At 41.5% G+C, this 24,423-nt stretch overlaps 1 protein-coding gene across 5 annotated transcripts in view; it reads right to left on the bottom strand.

Annotated features, from left to right (window-relative positions):
• Positions 1 to 24,423, bottom strand: part of DISC1 (DISC1 scaffold protein) — a 361,779-nt gene that overhangs the window by 16,549 nt on the left and 320,807 nt on the right. For 4 of the 5 annotated variants that reach the window (XM_058696150.1, XM_058696145.1, XM_058696146.1 and 1 more), the window contains one exon: positions 11,220 to 11,496. The exons of the other annotated variant lie outside the window; for it this stretch is intronic. In XM_058696150.1, the coding sequence (XP_058552133.1) occupies positions 11,220 to 11,496 (277 nt within the window). The remainder of the gene's footprint in view (positions 1 to 11,219; positions 11,497 to 24,423) is intronic. 5 annotated transcript variants of the gene reach the window in all.

Here is a 24,423-nt window from a genome sequence, read left to right as displayed (position 1 = left end):
CTCTATTTGTCTACACCCCGATGGAGAGTTAAGACAAGCAAAGGAAACAGGAGCTATTAAAGGGGTTTTGTTTGCTTGTTTGTCTTTCAAAGAAGTTGTTCTTCCATGAAATCTTTAACAGAAATCTCTGGCATTTCTGTTAAAGGGAACTGTAAGTCAGCCATACTGTTCGGGAGTCGACAGCTTGGGATAGAACTGCGTGACAATGAAACCCCTCATCTGAACACCCACCTGGTTTTCCAGGACATCAAATGCAAGCATTTATTGGGGCGCCTGGGTGGCGCAGTCGGTTAAGCGTCCGACTTCAGCCAGGTCACGATCTCACGGTCCGTGAGTTCGAGCCCCGCGTCGGGCTCTGGGCTGATGGCTCGGAGCCTGGAGCCTGTTTCCGGTTCTGCGTCTCCCTCTCTCTCTGCCCCTCCCCCGTTCATGCTCTGTCTCTCTCTGTCCCAAAAATAAATAAAAAACGTTGAAAAAAAAAATTAAAAAAAAAAAAATGCAAGCATTTATAAAGGGCCACCTCAGTCAGGGCCACTAAGGATGTCATGAGCCCTTCCCGGAGGATCTTGATACCTAGGAGCAGAGAGAATTGGAGCTGGGTGGGGGGGGGGGGGGGGGACTTAGAAACCATCTAGTTCAATTCTTCCTTTTGGACACACGGAAAGCATCTCAAAGAGCCTGAAGGTCATACACTGAGAAAGGGGCAGGTTGGGGTCTAAGACACAGATCTCCCCTATCTAGCAGGTTCTTCCCTCAGAGTCTGACTTAGCCGCGCAGAGGGGAAACACAGAAAGGGATTCTTGTTGGGCTGGCCCAGGGTGGGAGTTGGGGGGGAGGGGAGGGCACAAAATGATGATGGATAGAAATCAGAGAAGTAAACGGTGCCTGAAGATGTGACCTCTCCTCTCTTCCACCCTCAGAACTCTGCGAAGTCTGCTCTGATTCCTGGAGGGCTCTGTGTCATTAAGGGGGTGCGTCCTCCAGGAATCAGATACGTATCAGCTGGAGGTGGTGATAATGGCCACAGGACAAGCTGGCTGCAGGGGTGAGCCAGGACCTTTTGTCCACATGCCCATAAACCATGAGGCTGGTTTGTAACATTCGTTTCCATTTGCATTATTAAATTAAATGTGGCAAAAAAAAAAAAAAAAAAAAAAAAAAAACCCAAAACCAAAAACCCCACATGACCGATCCTTGATAAATAAACACATCACCCACTACAAAGTCACTGGTGTTCCTAGCTGAAATGGAATTTTGTAGGATTTTCGATTTGGAATGGATGAATTACAGGTTATTTGGCATTTCAAACTGGCTTTGAAAACTCTCCAGTAATTTGCCCCATCAGGCCATCTTTTCAGCAATCCAAAGTATGGCTTTTTTTTTCCTTTCTGTACCTCTATCCCCTCACTTAGCCCTAGGAGGATTTTTCCTTATGGGTCAGAATGAAAGAAACATCACCAGGTAAATGGCCACACTGTTCAGCATTTCCCCTTCTCTGCCTGGCTAATACCATCTCTCTCTTCAACCCCCTGCAGATTCAGGGTGCCTGGGTGGCTCAGTCAGTTAAGCGTCTGACTCTGGATTTCAGCTCAGGTCACGATCCCAGGGTTGTGGGATCAAGCCTCATGTCACACTCTGCATTGAGAGTGGAGCCTGCTTGGGATTCTCTCTCTCTCTCTCTCTCTCTCTCTCTCTCTCCCCTTCTCTTTTTCTCTCTCTCTCTGGACCTCTACCCTTGTTCTCACGCTCTCTCTCTCTTAAATAAAAATAAAGACATTAAGAAAAAAAAAGGGGCGCCTGGGTGGCTCAGTCGATTAAGCGTCCAACTTCAGCTCAGGTCATGATCTCACAGTCTATGAGTTTGAGCCCCACATCAGGCTCTGTGCTGATGGCTCAGAGCCTGGGGCCTGCTTCAGATTCTGTGTCTCCCTCTCTCTGCCCCTCCCCTGCTCATGCTCTGTCTCTCTCTGTCTCAAAAATAAATAAAAACATTAAAAAAAACAAACAAACCCTGTAGGGGCACCTGAATGGTTCAGTCAGTTGAGTGTCCGACTTTGGCTCATGTCATGATCTTGCAGCTTGTGAAATCGAGCCCTGAAGTGGGCTCTGTGCTGTTAGTGTGCAGCCTACTTCAGATCCTCTGTCTCCCTCTCTCTGCCTCTCCCCCACTCATTCTCTCTCTCTAAAAAAAAAAAAAGTATATATATATATATATATATATATATATATATGTTAATATTTTATTTATTTTTGAGAGAGAGAGAGACAGAGTGCAAGCAGGGGAAGGGCAAAGAGAGAGGGAGACACAGAATCCGAAGCAGGCTCTAGGCTCCCAGCTGTCAGCACAGAGCCCAACGCGGGGCTCAAACTCATGAACCACGAGATCACGACCTGAGCTGAAACCAGACACTTAACAAACTAAGCCACCCAGATGCCCCTATATATAATATAATATGATATGATATGATATGATATGATATATATTATATATAATATAATATTTATATATATAATATATATTAACCCTAAAGGTTCCATTTCTTCCCCACTTCTTCTAGGAAGGCTTCTGGATCCCTCGATCTCCTATACCACCTCAACCCAGTTAGGACTCAAGCATGTTACTTTTTTTAATGGGTACATACCCTCCTGCTACTTCAGAAGGTAGCACAGGGTGTCTTGCCATCCCTGAACCCAGTGACTAATGCCCTGCCTAGCACTCCAGAGGTGCTCAGTAAATATTTGTGGAAGAAACAAATGGGGATCCTTCTTTACACCACGTCTAGAGGAAGCTAGGCTGTTTCTCAGATTGCAATGCCCGTGGCATCCTCTCGCCAGAGTGCGAAGAGCCAGGCGGGAGGCCCGTGAGGACACCTCTCTGAACGCAGTCCCTTTCCCTCAGTGGAGACAGGAACAGGCTTGCCTGGGATCCTTCCCTGCTTTCCAGGGTCACTGGCGAGTCCCTTGTATACAAATGCATCTTGCAGGTGCCTCAGAAAAAAATCTCCCTTCTGTCCCACATGGGTGCGATTCGGGAGCACCAACTCGGCCGGGCGGCATTTCAGATATAATTTGCCTAACTCACCTCATGACCAAAACCTATAGACTTGAATGTGTGGGCAGAAATGTTCAGCTGTGTTGAATCAGCGATGATGCCAAATAGCTATCCTACTCACCAAACCCGGGAAGCGTGATTTAAAACAGAAAAGAGGATTTCCTTTGCCGGGCAGGATTTTCCCATCAAAATGACTTTCTACAACATTGATTGACAAAAGTTTACCCTCAGATCCCAAACTGCATTCAGGTGCTAGTCTGATGCCGACATCTCACACTCTGGTGAAAACCAGTCACACACTCCGTGGCCCGGAGCTCCCAGAACTTTTTTACTTAGCCGTATTTCCCAATCCTTGCCTAAGACATTTCGAACATACCAACATTTAACGTTTTCGTTTTAAAACTAGAGCCCAGACGCAAAGGATAGGGAATATATTACGTAATAGTAATTGTTTCGAAATGAACAAGTATCTGGTAAGTATCTGGTAACAATATTTCCTCAGGCTGCACCTAGAGCGGTAAGGAAATCATATCGATTATTTTCATTCTGAGTAGAAAATGCGTGTGAACAGGAAGCCGTGTACTTTAGTTTGCTAGTTAGGCAGATAACGCCGTAGCTGCCAACTTTATTTATGAAAGGCTCCCGCCCCTAACAGAGCACACATTTCCAGAAATGTTGTCCATCACTGGTGATCCGCCACAAATCTCAGCAGATGGGCTACACCTTGCGTTGAGTCAGTGGACCAAGAAGTTTAAACTGTTGATTTTTTTTTTTTTTTAATGCTGTCAGAAGTACTTCCAAAGGGAGAGGCAGTGTGATGTCTGAAATGGGAAAACCTTATAACCAAAGTAAGAATTATTGCTATGATTTCAAAATTCACCTGATAAAATCAACAAGGACCTTTTAGGTCTACATGTCATGTGGGAAATGCACTGAGTTGGGTGCTACCCTTCAAAGTCATCAAATACCCTCCCCCCTCCTTGCTAGGGAATGGGGTCAGTGAAGGCAAGAAGTCCCTACCTTGGATACCCTACTCTTTGCTGTAACTCAACAGCTGACTTAGACCCCCGTTTTCCTTGGCCACGTGCTAAGGCATCAGCAGTAGCTGCATATCCATAAACGCATTTACTTCCTGCACTAAAACCCACAGGCTACATAATAAAGAAAGGACAGGTGACAGAGCAGTGTTCCCTTATGATTGGCAAGCCACTTGCATTAATGGATCACTTGAGCCACGGCAGTAGTTAAGTTTAAAAAAAAAAAAAAACTTAACCCCACACTGCACATATACATACCTGCAAAAAAAAAAAAAAAATGTGACTTGAGCCTCATGATGTTTGTTCTGCTGTTAAGATTCATTCCCTCTTCTATAGCTTGAGGTAAACCAGATGTGATTACCACCATCCGTGAGCTTAGCTGATGCATTAAAGCATTTCCTTAGCTCGGTATTAAAATCACAGCCTTAAATATGTTCCTTTGGGCTGTTTTCCAAAATATTTGCTTGGCAAATACATTCCAGGAATGCTATATGGTTTTCTTTTTCTTTTCTTTTTATTGTCCACATAAAGAATATTTACCTAAGAAAAACTCCTGTCCGTACTACAAATAATATCTTGTACATCTATTTGAAATAGACTCCATGAGTATTTGTCTTTACACATGAACCATTCTACAGTCATTAATGCCAGCAAGCAGAGAGGCACAAATTAAGAAATTGAAGGCATATCTTTACTACTCTATGTAATACAAGTATTCATCCAAATACCCAAGTTATATGGCTACACCCGGAGTAAGTGGGTATTTCTTTTAAAAGCATCCAGATGTTGTGAGTGGTAAGGAAAGCATTTGAAATATTTAGATGTCTTTCGGTCAAACTGAGCAATAAATTGTCTTCACGTATCTATCTGCACACTTATCACAGAGAAGGTGCCGAGAAACAGGTTCTAAATAGGACCATTTAACAGAACAACAACAACAAAAACTCAGTAAAAGAAAGAATGCGCTGTTAATTTGTATATGTTAACTAGCCTACGGTTTCCAGCTTACAGGAAGGACAACGTTTGAAAGGCTATATTTTATATCACATGATCACTCAAGAGAATTTACACTGTTTTCCTTTTAGCATACATCCGTTGAATATCAAAGTCCAATAAGGCCAGACTCTACCAGAAACTTCGAGGAAAAATCTATTTGTAAATAATAGTCATGCCATCAGCAAGTACTTAGATAATTTCTATGCAACATAAGCATTCAGACTTGGGGGGTAGTGATGTCAAATCCTAAAACCCTTTTGTATAAGAAAATGAAAACAGAACACAGTTGGAGGGATTCCACGTGAGGAGAATGTGCTCTGCAAACTGCCTCTTGCCAATACTGATAAAGAGGAATTATGAGAACAGAATCAAATGACAACTTTCACCTGCATTCATTTCAGATTAAAAATTTTTGCATTTCTAAATATTTTTTTCCTCGTTAGTATAGTGGTAAGTATCCCCACCTCTCTGAATATTTTTTGTAAACGATGCAAATATGAAACTACCAGAATTACTGTTTTTAAGTGCCAATGGGGGCTTCAGCGTGGCTCGGTCAATTAGGCCTCTCTTGATTTCATCTCAGGTCAGGATTTCACGGTTTGTGAGTTCAAGCCCCACGCTGGGCTTTACACTAACAGCGCAGAGCCTGCTTGGGATTCTCTGTCTCCCTCTTTCTCTGCCCCTTCCCTGCTCTATTTCTCTTTAAATTAATTAATAAAATAAAATAAAATAAATAAAATAAAATAAAATAAAATAAATAAAATAAAATAAACAAACTAAGTGGCCTGGGTGGCTCAGTCCGTTAAGCATCCGACTTCGGCTCAGATCATTATCTCACCGTTCCTGAGTTCAAGCCCTACATCGGGCTCTGGGCTGACAGCTCAGAGCCTGGAACCTGCTTTGGATTCTGTATCTCCCTCTCTCTCTCTCTGCCTCTCTCCAGCTTGCACTCTGTCTCTGTCTCTCTTTCTCTCTCCCCAAAATAAATAAACATTAAAAAAATTAATAAATAAACAAATGCCAATGTTTAATTCTGGTTCTGATGTCACCCAGTAGGAGGAGAGCTCGTCTTCCGCTCTATGCAGACCCAGGTCTCCCACCTGCTCAGGCTCAAAGGGGCGGGAAGTTGTGACAGCCAGCTTGTGGGGTACAGGAAGTTCCTGATTTTAGCAGCTCCGCCCCCGAGAGGTGAGAGAATCAGACAGAGCCTAGGCATGACAAGAGGGGCAGAGGGTGAATTCATTTTGCAGAAATGTGCAACCCTGCATTTTAAAAATCTCTCAGCAACTCCAAAGAAACCACCGCACAGTCCTCAGATAAGCCTCCAGCATTACAAATGCCGTTAGTCCTTGCCATCTAGGAGGTGAAAATTTTCTATCGATCCCTCAGCCTTCGTTAGTCAGGGAATGACAAGGAATTTCCAAGGTGAAAGAGTCTCCAAGAGCCCCCCAAGGCTGGTTTCCTCAGAAGCACTGACCTACTTTTAATTAGTGAAAGAAATGCCACAGTTAGGCCCTGGAGCACAGAAACGTGGTTCTGTGGTTTTAAAAAAAGGAGGCAAAGCAGGCTGATCAGAAGAGCCCACTTCCTTTCCTTGGGCAGGTGAAGGAGGCTGAGTTGCTGACAACATTAATTAACTGAGAGAAGCAGCAGGAGCCGCTAAATGATGACAGTGGAAGCCCCTGCTCCCCGCCCCCCCCCCCCACCTCCCAGCTTGCCCTGCGGCTCTGCCGCCTCTCAACAACTCGGGGGCCAAGGCCGGGGCCAGGGCGGGGGCCAGGGCGGTGCCCCGGGGAGCCTGCGCACTCCTGATCCTATCTGATGAGCTGTGTTTGTTTCTAATTCTAGGTATGCCAGCTGTACCTGAAATTCTAATTACACGATTTAAACAAACACTATGTAGAGCAATGAAACATTCACGTGAAGGAGACTTCTTGTCTCTACATACGCCAAGGTTCAAAACCTTGGGAAAATTCAGTCATGTTTGAGAGAGAAAAAAGAGGAGGCTGACGACTGTTTTGCAAGTGCTCTGTCCATCTCCAGGGAAACCCAAACTGGAAAGTGTCAGCAATGCATTATTGTTGCGGTTTCTGCAAGACGGGCCACGAGAAGAGGAACTAGGAGGTGGTTTGAGAGACCTGTGTCCTATAATAAAAGCTACACCGTCTGGCTGTGTCTTATTGCGAATTTCTTTCGTCACGGACAGCACGCTGGCTATTGCAATACTGCGGGAGAAAGCTCTGGTCCTTTGTTGGCCTTTTTAAGCCTCTTTGGTGGCAGCTTACTGGCTTGGAAAGGAAGCAGCTGGGGTTAGGGGAGAGTGATACTGTCCAGGGAACTCCGCGGGAGGGGAGCCCACTTTGTCGTAAAACCAGAAAGCACCCCAGCAGGACAGTCTGCAGACAGGAAAGAGAGAATTACGCAGGTATTATGGCCAGAACAGCGAGTACAAAAGAGCGACTTCACAGTGGAGGAAGCTGGCTCACTGATTTCCCCAGCTCCTGTCTGGCCCCGGTGCAATTTCTGCACCGTCTGTAAACCGGCGCCAACAGCAGCTGATTGTTTCCAGAGTCCGCGGAAAGGCTTGCGGGCCAGCAGTAATGAAACAGAAAAAGAAGTGTTCTTCCAATCGGAGGAAGTGCATGCTAAAATTGGCCCTTGGCCCTGTGGCCGAATTCCTCTGCAGCGAAGCCCCAAGCAAATGACTTTGCCTTAACGGGCCCAGCTGTAAAATGGGGGGACCCTTACGGAGATGCACACGGGGTGAAAGCGTTAATTAACGAGAAACACTCCCACTCGTTACAACAACGTACAGCAGAAATGCACGTACCCACGTGGGCCACTTGAAGCACACGGTGAAGGCTCTGAGAATCCGTGCCCCAGTGGGCCTCCCTAAGAAGTCAGCAATTTTTCATGGAGGATTTGGGTTATAAAGAAACTGACTGCCTTCAGGCGGTCATGCTTCAGTAGAGAAACCCTGTGTGGGATGGCCAGCCCCAGCAGGGAGTTCCAGAGCAAAACCAACTCCCAGCTGCAAAGCGAGTACACACTTTAGCCACTGGGTAAGTCCACAAGTACCCAGACTTCACTGGTTCCCTGGAAAACCCAGGCGGGAAAACGGGAACACCTTCCTAACGAGCCTGCTGCTATCTAAAATCCCATCTAAATACAAACAAGATTCTTCCTTTATTAAACTTTTCCTTTCTTGGATTATCTCCCACTAATTCGTTGCCTGCTTCTGCTTCTTGATAAAGAAAGCCAGGTATATTATTTTTAAAAGGTCTTAGGGAAACTTGTGGTTGCCAAAAAGGAGAGATAACACCCCCCCCCAAAACAACAAACCCATTTTTTTTAAGCCTCTCCTCACTGCTAGATGCATTATTTTATTGAAATCCTTACAACCTCACAAGATAGTTTTTATTGTCCTCTTTTGGGGGGGTGGGGGGAGGGGCAGGGTGTTTAGTGTAAATGCAGCCTGTGGATGGTCTAACTCAATCAGAGCAGAGACTCTGAGGCTCAGGCTGTCTGCCTCGCTCTACTGTCTTAACGAGAGCCCCGAGCCGGGTGCCCCGATCCCAACACCTATAGCCTCGCTCTTAAACAGGCGGATGTTATTTTTAAAACTTTGGTCACCCTTGTAAAGTTATAGACGATAAAATTCACTCTGTTGTCAAGTTACAGACATAGGTACACGGTCAGGTAACTAACACCACAATCAAGGGACAGAATGGTTCTGTTACACACACCCCCAAATTCCTCTCTGTTGCGCTTTGTGAATCATTCTCTTCCCCCAATTCTTGGCAACAGCTCATTAGTTTTGCCCTTTCTAGAAAATATCTACCCATCTTAACACATCTGCCACTCACGAATTCAAAGGGTGACCGACCACCCTTCGATGTGAATGTAAACCCAGAAAAGCGGTAAATTGGATGAAGCCTGGCGCAGGACACGAAGACATCGCTGAAAGTTTAGCAAAGCTTTAAAATACCCTCTGTCTCCCCCACCCCTACCATGATAGCAGCAAAAAAAAACCCAAAAAACCTGTGGGAAACCCTCAGAATTTCAGTGGGTGGTGGGGAGCTGGGGGGTGGGCCCCAGAGCTCAGAGAAGCAGCCACTGTAATTCTGCTCCCTGGGGTACAGTCCGGGCCTCCTCCTCACCAGAAACTTTAAGTATCATTCCATGGTAAGTCTTTACACTATTCTTCCTTGGCTCTGAAGCTCCTACTTCTAGGCAAACAGAGCTGTTTTCCCACAGTCAGACTGGGAGGTGCTTACAATCTTGTGCCCCCCGGTAGGTGCTTTATAATCTTATGGAGGAAGAATAATCCTATACCTGGGAAAGTCATCCCCCAGAGAGCCTGGAAGAACAGATGAGCACAGCAACAAAGGAAGGGAGGCAGGGAGACAGACTCCCGCAACAGGTGGAATTTGCTGAAGCAGCCCTGAGCTCCAGGGAAGGCCCATGTCCCAGCCTGACCCCCCTCACACACCTGGCTTGACCCCTGCCTGTCCTGGCACTGAGCTCCTGGGAGCCCACCGTGGGCAGCCAACCCTACCTTCAAAGCCTAGGACCCTGAGCCCACTGTTTCTTCAGCTCAGGGCTCCCATTCGCTTGCTTGCGCGCCACTTCCCTCCACACCAGAATTTTCTTTCCAGCCGGCCAACTGCAACAGGCAGCGAGTTTTCAGTCACTCTACCAACAGGGCTGGTGGCCAGGCTTTGGGGAGGATTCCACCTGCAGTGTTTCAGCTAACAAAGGAGTTGAGATCATCTATAGCCTAATTTAGAGCCTAATTTATGAGGCCAGCAGGATTCCAGAGACTGACAATAGCCTTCCTTCTCAGAAGGTTATTCAATTCAAATATAGGATCAAGTATCAATTTCCCAAGCAGAAGGCGGTGACTGTAGCATGTGTTGTCAGCAAGTGTCTGCTCTCTGGGAAGACCAAGGGCCTACAGATAGGACAGGCAGGCCTACCTGGGGGCGGGGGACGTGGTAGCAAAGGCCCAGGGAGGGGGGGACCTCTAATGTCAAATGTGAGCCGTGAACATGAAATGACATGTTCCTCCAGCCTCACCAGGCTTTTGCTTCCTTTTAATATTCAGAACACCTGGGTAACTGGCCAGAAAAAGCTCCAAAGACCCCTGTTGTGGTTCTAAAATTGGAAAACAAGTTTCCTAGAGTCCTTTTATCGTAAGGTGTCTTCCTAGGGTTGGAGAGGTTGGGGGGGAGAGATGGACTGGTGAGAGAAGGGAAGGGGAGGGGGGAAAGGGGAGAGAGGAGAGGGGAGGGGAGCTCTTCTCTGTTAATCTAGGTCAGCCTTGGAGTAAAATGTTATATAAATCCACATTTTCATTATATATATGATATATATCATATATATATATATGATATATATCATAAGCCAAGTATTAGGTTTTTTAAAAAAATGAAAAGAGCATGGGACGCCTGATGGCTCAGTCACTTAAGCATCTGACTTCGACTTAGGTCATGATCTCGTGGTTCAGTTCAAGCCCCGCATCAGGCTCTGCACTGACAGTGTGGAGCCTGCTTGGGATTCTCTCTGTCTCCCTCTGCCCCTCCCCCACTGGCGCTCGCTCTCTCTTTCAAAATAAATAAAGAAACTGGGAAAAAAATTTAAAGCAATGAAAAGAGCATATTACAAAGAGCATAAAGGCCCATTACCACCTTGTTTGAGCCAAAACAAAGGGATATGTGCGTATATTTGAAAATGTGATTCTAATAAATAATGATATATAGATTCTAAATATATAATCAAAATCACAGGTGACATATGTAATAGTATATGCAATAATTATATGTTATATGTGACATATATGGCATATGCTATATATGGTAATTATATACCAGGTTTATATTCTAACTCTAGCCATTAAATTAGAACATAGAACTAAATATGCCAAAAGTGATTTTTTTTTTGTTCTTCTATATTTTAAACTTCCGCAAAGATTCTACGTTATTTTGTAATCATATTCCAGGGTTATTAAAACCTTCAAAAGTTTGCATGGTTCAATGGGTCGGCCTCCCAATATTTACTGTTCCCATTTGCAGGGGGGATCCAGAGTACCCCTCAGGGTAGGCCCCCTGCTGGGGCTATGGGGATGGACAGACCTCCTTCTGTTCGCTGCCAGCGCAGTGCAGAGATGCGGTCAGGTGAACCTGCCACTCTTCGAAGGCCTGCCGAGGGATCCTCCTCTCGTCTTCAGAGTGGAGCCTGGAGGGGATGGCAGGAGTGGCTGTACAGGTAGCTCCCCCTGAGTCTTCTATAAGCCTCTCCTCTTCTGTGGACAGGGCGCTCCTGGCCTCCCGGAGCTGCAGGCTCTGGATGAGCAACCGACAAGCTTCCAAGTCAGCTTCCCACACTTTTCCAAGCAGTGGACACTTGCAGCTAAGACCCAGGGGAAACGAAGGCATGAAAATGTATTCAGTGACATTTCATCCTACCAACTCAATAGCCTGTCTACCTGGCTAAAAGTTAGCGAGTCTTCTTACTGTTAACAACTGAATTTTATATAGTGATGGACTGTTTCCACCAGAAGGTAGAGAGGGGCCAAATATGTGTACCGTCGAGTTAAGAGTGAAATAACCCTTGGTCCTTCGTAGTTACTTGTTTTGGATCTGGTGTAATACAACACGGCCTCTGTTCATGTCTGTGCTCTAGCCCTGCTGGCTTCCTTTGAGTCCCCAGGCTTGTCCAACTCACCCAGCTAAGTGCATTTTCATGTGCTATTTCATATGCCTAGACTGTCCCTCCCCTCCCGCACACTCCCCTACCAACACCCACTCAGCCAACGTAAATGAATGAAGCAGTGCATAGGTAGTATAAACCATGGCAACAGCTATGCAGCTTCAGTGGCAAAAAGAAATAAGGAAGAGTGGACTCCGGCTAATGGGAAGAGTATATCCAACTACAGACAGCCCTCCATCAGCCCAGGCCAACTAAAGTTTCAATTCCAACTGAAGGAATATATGGGCTCGATGTTCACAAAAACTTTGATTTTTCATGAAAAAGCAAAAACTGGGATTTTATAGGAAAACAAACATGTTTCACCTCTCCATTCAGCTTCAGGCTGGATATTTTCTAGACATCTGTCTTCCCTTTAACAACCCCTCCTTCTACTATGTCTACTAATCTGCTATGCAATGTATCTATTGTGCTCTCAATTTCAATTACTTTTCAGTTCTACAATTTTTATTTCACTTTCTTTTCTACATTTCGGTGCTCTGTTTAAATCATCTATCATGCCCTCCAGCTTCTTAGGCATATTAATCATCATTATTTTAAAGCCTACATTTATAAATGATGAATTCTGATGGAAAAAGAATGAGACAGAAGCAACATTATTAAAATATTAGCTAAGAATGTCAAAATACTGACAAGGGATATCAAATTACACGTTCAGGAAACACTACAATCCTAAAACAGGAAAAATCAAAGGAAAAAAAAAATGCTCCTGAGTTCATCCCAGTGAAACTGCTAGGCACCAAAGCCAGAATAAAATTCTTAAAAGCAGCCAGATTAAAAAAAAAGGCATTAACTTCAAAGTAATAATAATATGGGTGACAGAAATGGTAGAAGCCAAGAGATGATAAAACAGTATCTTTAAAATGCTGTAAGAAAATAACTGTCAATCTATAAATTATACAATCATTTTCAATTTCCTTCAAAAACAAAAGTAAAATGAGGATATTTCAGATACATAAGAACTGAAATAATTCTTTGGCAACACATACAGAAAAAAGGAAAGGATCCCGGTTGAAAACAAGGACATGAAAAAAGAAATGAAAAACAATGGGAAGAATAAATATGTAGGTAAGTCTAAGTAAATGTGGATGTAAAAAACAGCAATAGTTTTTTTGTGATCTAGAATATGTGTCGTATTAAAACACATGACAACCAGCACAAAGGGAAGGAGGGTCCTTGTGTTGTCCAGAAAGCAAAAGAATGCTCATTTATATCAGACTTTAAAAAGTCAAAAAATCATATGCAACCTTCTATGGTAATTGTAAAACAGGTTAAAAGAGTATATAACTGACAGGTTAATACGAGAGAACATTTTAAAAATTAAACCTCCTTTATTGTTGTTTTGCTATAATGAAAGCAGTAAGGGGAAAATCAAATATATTATATTTACATTAAATATAAACAATAAGGATTGTATTTAAAAGGCAAAGGTTTTAGACTAGAATAAAAAAAATCAAAATCTATATGTTGCTTACAAAAGATATGCTTTAAAAATAAGGATACAAACAGATGACAAGTAAAAGGGTAGGAATGATACATTATGAAAGCATTACTCTTCAGTGGGAAAAGGACAGTTTTTCAATGTATTATACGTATGTTGATTGAATATTACTATAGGAAAAAAATCAAATCATGATTACTGGCTCACTTCATACAAACAAGTAGATTGTATATCAAAATGTGAAAGCTAAAACATCAAAACTCCTAGAAGGTAATGTAGGATAACATCTTTATGACTTCATAGTAAGCAAAGATCTCTTAAATGAGATATAAAAAGGACAAGCCATAAAGAAAAAAATGATACGTTTGATTTCATTTATATCATGAACTTATATACTCAACAAAAAAACACCACTGAAAGAATGAAATTATAAGCCACAGAGTAGGAGAAATTATTTGTAACACATGTAACCAACAAAGGACTGATTTGAAAACATAGCAGGACTCCTACAAGTCAATAAGAAAGAGACAGACAACCCACTTTTTATTTATTATTTTTAATTATTTATTTTTAATGTTTATTTTTCAGAGAGAGAGAGAGGAAGCACAAGCAGGGGAGGGGTGGAGAGAGAGAGGGAGACACAGAATCCAAAGCAGACTCCAGGTTCTGAGCCATCAGCACAGAGCCCGATGCAGGGCTCAAACCCACAGACCGTGAGATCATGACCTGAGCTGAAGTTGGACGCTTGACTGACTGAGCCAGGTGCCCCGACAACCCACTTTTTAAAAAAGGCAAAGACCGAAACAGGTACTTCACAAAAGAGGACTTCTAAATGGCCAGTAAGTAACTGATGAAAGGATGCTCAACACTATTAATCATCAGGAAAATGCATGTTACACCACAACATGATGGACTACACATCAACAACGTGGCTAAAATTTGAAAGTCTGACAATACCAAGTGTCAGAAAAGGTACAGAGCTATTAGTATTCTCACATACTGATGGTGGGAGTGAACATGAATGCAGTGTCTTTAAAATCTCTTTGATGGATGTACTGATGTTGAAATCATGTCAAGCATTAAGACCTAGCAATGCAACTCCTAAGTATGTACTCAATGAAATGCATATATTGTCAATTCTCATATTCATGGTGATTACGTTCCATAAAGTCACCACGACCGCTGACCTAGCCACTACTGAACAGGTGCTCCCCAGGGAAATGCAGGGTGAAGCTCCTGCCAGCCTCTGGTCACAGCATTTTCATCAACCAATCAATATATAACACTTTGTTATATGTGTTTCTGTTTGAAGACACCTTATTTAGAATATACCGATGATTCACTAACACTGAACTCATGGACAACAGCACTATAACTCACGCCTGGACATACATTATTTTCTCCATACAGCACATCACAGCCTTCTTGCCCTTAGGAGAACTAGACAACACCTCAGCATTCAGATTGGGCATCATTTCATTTCATTTCATTTCGTTTTTTTTTTTTTTCTATTTTAAAGAGAGAGAGAGAGAGAGAGAGAGAGAGAATGCAAGCAGAGGAGAGGGGCTGAGGGAGAGACAGAGAATCTCAAGCAGGCTCCGTGCTCAGCACATAGCCTGATGCGCAGCTCAATCCCACAACCCTGGGATCATGACCTGAGCCAAAATCAACAGTCAGAGGCTCAACCAACTGAGCCACCCAGTTGTCCCAGGCACCATTTTAAATAGTGAAATCACCATGAAAAAGTGCAAAAATTTAAAAAACATGACACTAAGTAGACCCTGAGAATGACACTGGTATGTAATATGAGAACTGTAAGAAGACAGAGCATTGCCTTGTTTGACCTCAGCTGAGAACATGCACGTCAGGTGACTCGAATTTTTCACCACTCTGTGCATGTCTATGAATGACAGTGAAAGCGCTGCAGGTATTGAGTTCAGGGTTACAAATAAATTTTAGTGAGCAGGCAAATTCACAGAATCTATGAACAATGAAGATCAACGTATACATTGATCATACGACATTGACTGTAACAGCCAAAACCTGGGAGAGGAAACAAACATCGTCAATGGAAGAATGGACAAATGGTGTGGTATATCCATTTGTTGGAATATCACACTGCAAAGAAGATGAATAATTTACCACAGTCGGCAACAGTATAGTGATCTCATTAACACAAGGCTGGGAGAAAACAAAAAGGTAAAACAGGAGGCACAATGATTGCATTTATTTTGTACTTGAAACTATGCCAAACTAATCCATGGTGTTAGAAATGAGGACGGCGGCTACTTAGGGGAGGAGGGGGATGATGACAATGAGAGGCACAAAGAGCAAAGAGCAAGAGCCAGAATAGAGTCTCGCGTGAGAAGCGACGGTCCTCCGTTCGGCATGCTAGACTCACCCTCTAGCTTCCTAAGCGGAGCCAGGCTGACAGGTGCAAAGTGGCATCTTGTTTAAGGTTTCATCTCGCCACTAAGATTGGTTCATAGCCACTCAGGTTTTCTCCTATGAATTTTCCTTTCATATCCATTTCCTATTTATTCCTTTCTCAGGTTCCCCGTGCCTTTTCTACGGTTTTTATTCAAGGAGATATTTTATTGCCACTTCAATACCTTTATTTTTATAGCCTTGCTTAAATTTTTTATTTCTTCTTGGGTCCAATTTGACCCATTATCTCCTTTATAGAAATCAATCCATTTTCTAATGGATTTCGTATGTATTATAATGTTTGCTCCTAATTCCAAAAATTATTTTTAGAACAACTTGTGTTCCTGTATAAAGACAATTCTCCTTTTCATTATTTATTTACTCTTCTGATTTATCTTGTTTAGTCTTATCAGAGGTTTGCTATCTTATTAATCTTTTCAAAGAAACACCCTTGCTTTGTTAATCTTTGTTATTGATTTTTGTTCTCTATTTCCTTGATTTCTGATCTTATCTTTCTATTTCCTTTTTCTCATTTCTTTGGATTTATTATCTTTTTATTAGCTTCCTTTGTTAAAGCTTAACTTGTTGGTTTCCTTTTATTTTTTATTTTCCTCTCTTGCCATTTTAATTTTCTGAGAATTATATTTAAAGCTCTAAATTTTTGTCCGAGTTATAATTTAACCATGTCTAATACATGTTTAAGTTTGAAAATTATTGAATATTTTAAATATACAGAGCAATATGGGAAATAATTTCACAGACATCTTTATATCTACTGTCAAACTTACTGATTTTTAATATTTTCCTGTAAGTGCATCAGATCTAATTCCAGAATTGACAACATTATTTGACCACAAACTTTATATTTAGTGCTTTTGTTGTCTTTTCTCATGATTACCTTTTAACTCAATGTCCATTCAATAGTACGCTTTTCAATTTCTAGATAGAAGAGTTTTTTTCCGATCCCTTTTTGTTAGGTTAATATCTAATTGTATTGCATAATGGTCAAGAATAAACTTTAGAAAATTAATTGAGGCTCCCTCTACCACCTAGCACTTGATAGTTCTTTGTAACTGTCCCACGTGTCGCCAAAAGAAATCAGTTCTCTGTTTATTGCATCTAAAGCTGAGGCATATTACATTATTAAAATTTTTTATTCATTTGCTCTTTTTTACCTGCTTCATCTACCAGTTTCTAAGATGAGTGTTTTACATTTCCTACAATTACATTTTTCCTATAATTCTTGATTCATTTATTTCTTCCCATAGTTCTATTGACTGGTTTATGTATTTGGGGGGGGGGGGCGTTGTTTGTTTTTTTTATTTTTTTTTATTTAACTTTTTTTAATGTTTATTTATTTTTGAGAGAGACAGAGAGACAGAGCATGAGCAGAGGAGGGGCAGAGAGAGAGAGGGCGATATAGAATCTGAAGTAGGATCCAGAGCCGGACGCAGGGCTCGAACTCACAGACAGTGAGATCGTGACCTAAGCCGAAGTTGGATGCTTAACAGACTGAGCCACCCAGGTGCCTCTTGTTTGTTTTTAATTTTTTTTTAATGTTTATTCGTTTTTCAGAGACAAACAGCAAGTGGGGGTGGGGCAGAGAGAGAGAGGGAGACACGGAATCCAAAGCAGGCTCCAGGCCCTGAGCTGTCAGCACAGAGCCCGATGTGGGCCTCGAATTCATAAACTGTGAGCAGAAGTCAGACGCTTAACGGACTGAGCCACCCTGGAGCCTTGGTTTATGTATTTTTGGATTATGATGTTGGACATATTTTCCAATCATTAAATTTTCTACTGCTTCTTTTCAGTTCATGATGATCTTCTGTGTTCGTATGATATTTGTTCGTATGATACTTTGTTAGTGTTAGTATGTGTTAGTATGATATTCTGGCCTTAGAATCGATTTTGTCTGATATTATAATTGTTATTCAAGCATACTTTTAGTTCAATTTTTCCTGGATTAGATACATACCATCCTTTATTTTCAACTTTTATGTATTTTTTTTTTTTAAATGAATCCAGCACAAAACATTTTGTTGAATTTTCTAAAAATCCATTCTGGGATTTTATCTTTGGGATCAGCACCTTTAAACCACGCATTCACAAGTACTGTAATTATTGTGTAATTGTTGCTATTTTTCTTATTTATGAAGCCAAGATTATTACTTTTTTTTTTTTTTTCAACTTTTTATTTATTTTTGGGACAGAGAGAGACAGAGCATGAACGGGGGAGGGACAGAGAGAGAGGGAGACACAGAACGGAAACAGGCTCCAGGCTCTGAGCCATCAGCCCAGAGCCTGACGCGGGGCTCGAACTCACGGACCGCGAGATCGTGACCTGGCTGAAGTCGGACGCTTAACCGACTGCGCCACCCAGGCGCCCCAAGATTATTACTTTTTAACAAGTTTTATGTCTTTCTTTTTTCCTACCTTCTTTTTTCTTTCTATTTAATTCATATACAATTGTGAGAAAGAATACGGACGGATCCCAGGGACTCTTCACCAAGTTTCCTGCAAATGGTAACATCTTGCAAAATTGTAGTGCAATTATCACAACCAGGGAGCAGACATTGGTACAATCCACTGCTCTTGCTCAGACTTCCTCTCGTGTGTGTGTGTGTGTGTGTGTGTGTGTGTGTGTGTGGTGGGCAGTGAGTGTGTCTATAGTTCTATACAATTTTATCACTTGTGCAAGTTCATGTACCCACCACCACATCCAAGATATAGAACAATTCCACAGCCACAAGGATCCCTGGTCACATTTTATAACCATCCTCACCTGTTCCACGCTGTCCCCCACCTACAGACTCTGGAAACCACTATCTGTGCTCCATTCCTGAAATTTTTCTCACTACAAAAATGCTACATAAATGGAATCATAAAGTATGCAGCCTTGGGGACTGGATTTTCCATTCAGCTTATGTCCTTGCAGATTCAGGCACTGCTTTTTCTTGCTGAGTAGTGTTCCATGCTATGCTTATACCACAGTTTGTTTACCTTTTCACCTGCTGAAGGACATCTATGATGCTCCCAGCTTGGGGATATTATGAGTAAAGATTCTGTGAATATTTACGTACGGGTTTTTGCATGAAATTCATTTTTATTTCTCTGAAACATCCGAGAGTCCAATTGCTGGGTTGTATGGTAGTTATGTATTTAGATTTAAAGAGCTGCCAAATTATTTCCCAGAGGGACCATACCAGTTTACAATTCTACCTGCAATGTGTAAGTGATCTAGTTTCTTGGTACCCTCAGTAATATTTGGGGCTATTGCTGTTTTTTTCCCGATAGTTATATAGTGGTAGCTCACTGTGGTTTTAAGTGGCATCTTTCTCATGTATAGGGATGTTGAGTATCTTTTCAAGTACTTATCTGCCACCCATACACCCTCTTCAATGAGGTGTCTGTTCATGTCTTTTGCCTATTTCCTACCTGTATTGATTTTTTTTACCATTCAGTTTTAAGAATGTGTTCTTCCTTTATTCTAGACACTAGTCTTTTGTCACATACGTGGTTTGCAAATATTTCCTCCGTCTGTAGCTTGCTTTTTCATCCTCTTTACATGGGATTTGAAAGAAGTCCAATGTATCAATGTTTCCTTTTAATGAATCATGCTTTTAGTGTCAAGTCTTAGAAATTTAGCCCAACACTCACTCCTATATTTCCGTGAAAGTTTTATACCTTTATATTATACATTTAAGTCCATAATCCATTCTAAGTTAATTTTTATAGAAAGTATGAGATTTAGGTTGAAGTTCATTTTTTTTTTTTTTTTTTGGCCTGTGCATGTAGAATTGGGGGTCGTTTTCTTTCATCCCTTGAAAAATATGCCACTTCTTTCTGGCTTTTATGGTTTCAGGTGAGAAATCCACCATTATTCAAATTGATGTTCTCCTACAGGTAATATACAATTTCTGTCCGGCTGCTTTAAGGTTATTTCTTAGTCTTATAAGCTTTCAGAGATTTAACTCTGATTTGTTTTGGTATGGATATTTTTGGATTTATTCTATGGGAGGGGAGATTTTCTTAGCTCTTGAATCTGTAGATTTGTGTCTTTCACCAAATTTTGGAAGTATTTAGCCATTATTTCTTCAGATAATCTTTTAGCCTACTCTTCTCCTTCTTTGACCCAATGATAGGCGTTGGACTTTTTGTTATTTGTCCCCCAGGTCTCTTAGGCTCTGGTCATTATTTTTTCTGTCTATTCTCTTTTGTTTACATTGGGTTAATTCTCAAGTTCACTGATTCTGTCCTCTGTCATCTCCACTCAACTACTGAATCTTTCCAGTGAGATTTTTATTTCTGTTTTTGTATTTTCAGTTCTATAATTTCCACTCAATTCCTTTTATATAACTGCTCCCTCTTTGCCAACATTTTCTTCTTTAGAATTTGCAGCTCCTTATGGAAACATTTTTGATGGCTGCTTTAAAATCCTTGTCATGTGATCCCAACATCTGATTCATCTCCATGTTGACATCAAGTAATTGTTTTATTCACATTCAGGCTGTGATTTCCTCTGTTTTTATTATTACGAAGGATTCTCGATTGCATCCTGAAAAATTTGGCCACTATGTTATGAGATTCTGAGTCCTATTTAAATGTTTTATTTTAGAAGGCAATAATCGTGGTAGGTTTATCACACAGGTGCTGTTCTGCTTTTATGGGTGATGGTTCCAATTACGTTTTAATTTTAAGAGACTTTGCAGTGAATTTGTGATCTTCTTAGGGAGAGCTGTTTGGGTTTGGTTTTATCTGCTTAAAATATCTGTTCCCATTAGGGCTTCCACTGGTCCCAGCTGAACTGCCTGAGGCGCAAAGGAGATTCCCCAGGCCTGGCCACTGAATGTCTCTAGGAGGGAAGGGGAGTCTCCGGCCAGCAGGAAAGGAGAGCACCCCCCACCCCGCCCCGTGTGCTTATCATTAGCAGGTTACCCCCTGTGCTACTGATGCATTCTCACCTATGTTGTCTGAGGGAATCCCATTAGATGGAGTAGAATGAGCACGCCTGGGCCACACCTTCACCTACCATCAATTCCCTTCCATGCTGCCACCATCCCACCTCCAAGATGACATATTTGTATATATATTGAGGCTTTCTTAGTTCTCGGTTTTTACTAAGACACATTTCTGTTTTCTCATAAGTTTTCTATTTCATCAACAGTAAAATTTACTAAGTATTTTTCATGCCCTCTTTCACATAGCTCATACTGGACTTATTTTTCATCTTGTTAATATACTTCATCCAAGAATGTGTCAAAGAATACCAGGTATGGCAAACATTTTAAGGACTTCCAGGTCTGAGAACATCTTTATTTCATACTTAAACACTAAATAATAATATAGCTTAATATTTTGGATTCAACACTCTGAAAATATTATTCCACAGCCTTCTTGCAGACTGTGTTGCTATTGGAATGTCTGATGATCTTCTCTTAGAGTCTTCTCCTTGTCTGTTATATATAAATTTTAACTACAACCCATTGATGTTCCACCCCTCACCCTTTTCTGTCCTGTTCTGTACTTGATCAAGCCCATCTGCCTAAAATCTTGTATCTTTTCCTTCTTCTGGGGAACTTTCAGTCACTGGTCTCTCAAATATTTCCTCCCTCCCCTCTATTGTTTTCTTTCCTTCTGGGATTCTTTTTAGATGAACGCTGATCAAATAACTCTATTGCGTATTGCTTAATTTATCTTTTCTATTTTCCTTCTTCCTTTCTGTTCCTAATGCCCTCCAAATACCTTCTGATAGCTTCTGGCTCACTAATTGGTTCTTCAGCTGAATTCATTAGGCTGTTCATCCCACATACTGAGATTTTTTCTTTTAAACTTTTATATTTTACGTTCCCCAAATTTCCATTTGGGTTTCTTTATGACTTCGTCTTTTACTTCATGTCTCCTATATCCTCCCTTCTCTTTGGGAAATACTTAATACGTTTATTGATCATCTGTAGTGTCTAATTATGCTTTGTCAGGTATAAGTCCTTCCACTTGTTCTTTTAAAACAGTTACCCTCCTAATAAGTCTCATTTCTTTTCCATATGTGTTCAGATTTCCTTAGGCGTATTAAGTGTGTTGGTTGGTAATGAGTCCTTGTAGAGGAGATAATGTCAAAGCCCTAATTGGTGCCCATCCTAATAGGGGTATGTCGTGGGTGGGGCACCATCTCAGGGAGAAGTGTCTCGGGTGTCACAATCTGTGCTCCTGCACTTGCAGGAATACATGGGGTCCCTCGATTGTAATTACCCACCCCTCAGGAAACAGGGAGGGCTTGGGGAATGTTCAAGATCCAAGCTCTCTGTTTGATGCCCCCCCATAGCAGTGCTTCTCCGAGGCTAGTGTTCTAGTTCTTTCTCCCTGCCTCACCAGTTGGCAGGTGCTTATCTGCTTCCAGAAGCAATGGGGTAGGCACGGGCCTTCCCAGGCAATGTGAGAGAAAGGAAAGGGCATGCCTAAAAACCTCTCCTCCACTTTATCTGTTCCTTCCCTCTAAGGGGACCAAATCACCTCCATCTGCCTGAGGGATCCTCAGTTATTTCTATTATTAACTTGACAGATCCATCTGCCTGTCTGGCTTCTAATGGTGAGGGCAGGGCTGGATTCAAGGGAAAGATTCAGCAGCCCAGCTCTCATAGCTAAGGAAAAATGTTTGCTGCTTCCATCAGCAACTTTCTACATTACAGCAATCTGAATACTGTAAGTTCATGTCACTTCGTTATTTGAAAAATACATTTTGTGTAGTTTTGAGTGAAAGTGGGTTTGTCCTGAAATATCTCCCGGAAGACACACATCAAAGTCTCAAAGTCTACAAAGCCAATTTTAGAGACTCATGCTGAATGGTAAGTAAATCTTGTAGATATAAAATTGCAGTGTTTTATTATAGCCCATGTAATAATTTCATCAAGCTTTAGATTTTTAAAATACCCTTTTACTGAATTCATTTGTGCTAAAGAGAGTAATGGTTGATTTCAAAGTATTGAGATGTTTTGCTATTCCTGCAAAGGAGAGTAATTAAGTCATTAATAATAATCCCTTAAATGAATGACTCACAGCTACTTGAGCTATGTGAGATCTTTGGTGATGTTTTACAACCAGTAATGAGGCAATTTAAAGACACAATTTCAGTATTGGGGGGAAAGTTCTTGAATAGAGAATTGAAATTCATTATTTCTCTTACTCCTGCCAGTTGGAAGTAAAATGAAGCCTCACAGGTCATCTGATCATGGCTTGAATCCTTATGGAACTGAGACCTGTGTGTGTTATTTATGGGGAACAATGGTAAGGGAAGGAGCAAGAAGTTTGCAGGTAAGCTTCCACCCCTTTTCAGAATGGAAATACTGAACTCTAACACAGACATCAAGAGTTTCAGTTCTTGGTACCAGACTTTCTTTCTTGACTTATTCATGTTTTTACTTCAAAGGCATTAGCGTCTTACCAAATTCTTTGGACACTTTAAAGATAACCAGGTTTTCTTACAGAACCAAAATGGAATAAAATATCAAACCAATACATGAATGGCCAATGGTACTATACTTTCACTGCAAATTGTGTAAACACCGACAGTCCCCATACTTCTGAAACCTTTTCATTCCCTGGGAAACAATGACTTAATCTCTAATTTTAAACAAAACTGTCGTTACCAGAAATATTTACATTGTATTCCTTTGTCTTCTATTTTCCAAAAAAGAAAAATTAACACAATTCTTCACTGAACAAAGACCTTTAAACATTTTAGCCTACTTCCCACAATGCCATCTGAAAATATGACAAAAGGACATGTAGTATACGAAAGAGTGTTTGTCTAGGAAACTGTTGTAGACACAGTTGTTTGCTGAGCCAACATGTCTTCCTCTTTTGGTCTCTCTTAACAGAACTTAGGTAGTATTCAGGTAAGCAACTCCCCTCCCCCCTGCCTTTAGGACATTTTGGATGGTGGCTCCTCCCTAGCTCTTCAGGTAGACTGTGATTAGTTGAGAGCAACCAACCTATAATATTCTACCAGACAAGCCTTTATAGTCCAGAGGTTGGCCACACAGAGAGCTGAACCATGTCTTGTGGTCCATGCTGGGATGTTGGCAGGTGGGGAGTAGTTTTTACTCTCTCTCCCAGTAGCAATGAGCAAAAAACCACCCTTATCTGTCTATTGACCCTAATGGAATCAGCCTGTAGACAAAGCCTATGCATTATGAGAGGAAATGGCTAAGAAGAGAAACGGAAAAAATCTGGTTTTTGATGACAAGTCTGAGTTGCTGAATCAATCAACCCAGCTGCCCATCCTACTCTTGTTGAAGCCACTTAGACCTGGCGTTCCTACTAATTGTGACCAAACACAAAGCTGATTCAACCAAAGTCAAATGACTTTGGCTGGAGTTTAGCCTCCGCTACAAAGGTTTGGTGACCTTTGGGAAACACTTTATCTCAATTTGAACTTCAACATTTGTAATATAATAACATCTTTTATGTCTATCTCACAGGATAGATTATAAAAAGGAAGCTACAAATGATACATACAATATATAACAGTAAAAAGTACATAAGTTCTCAAATCTTGAACTGTAGGAGGCACTAACAAAATGAAAATCACTTGAAAACGTACACGGTACATGATGGCCAAGATGTGACCATTGAGGTCCGTATTAGTTTATGATTACAATGTTAAAAATAGAGACTGGTTGAGACCAATGATTAACTCCACCCAAGAG

This window comes from Neofelis nebulosa, chromosome 13 (assembly GCF_028018385.1).
Source record: "Neofelis nebulosa isolate mNeoNeb1 chromosome 13, mNeoNeb1.pri, whole genome shotgun sequence".
NCBI lineage: Eukaryota > Metazoa > Chordata > Mammalia > Carnivora > Felidae > Neofelis > Neofelis nebulosa.
Note: the sequence above shows the minus strand (reverse complement) of the source record. Positions and strands in the feature narration are given on the sequence as shown.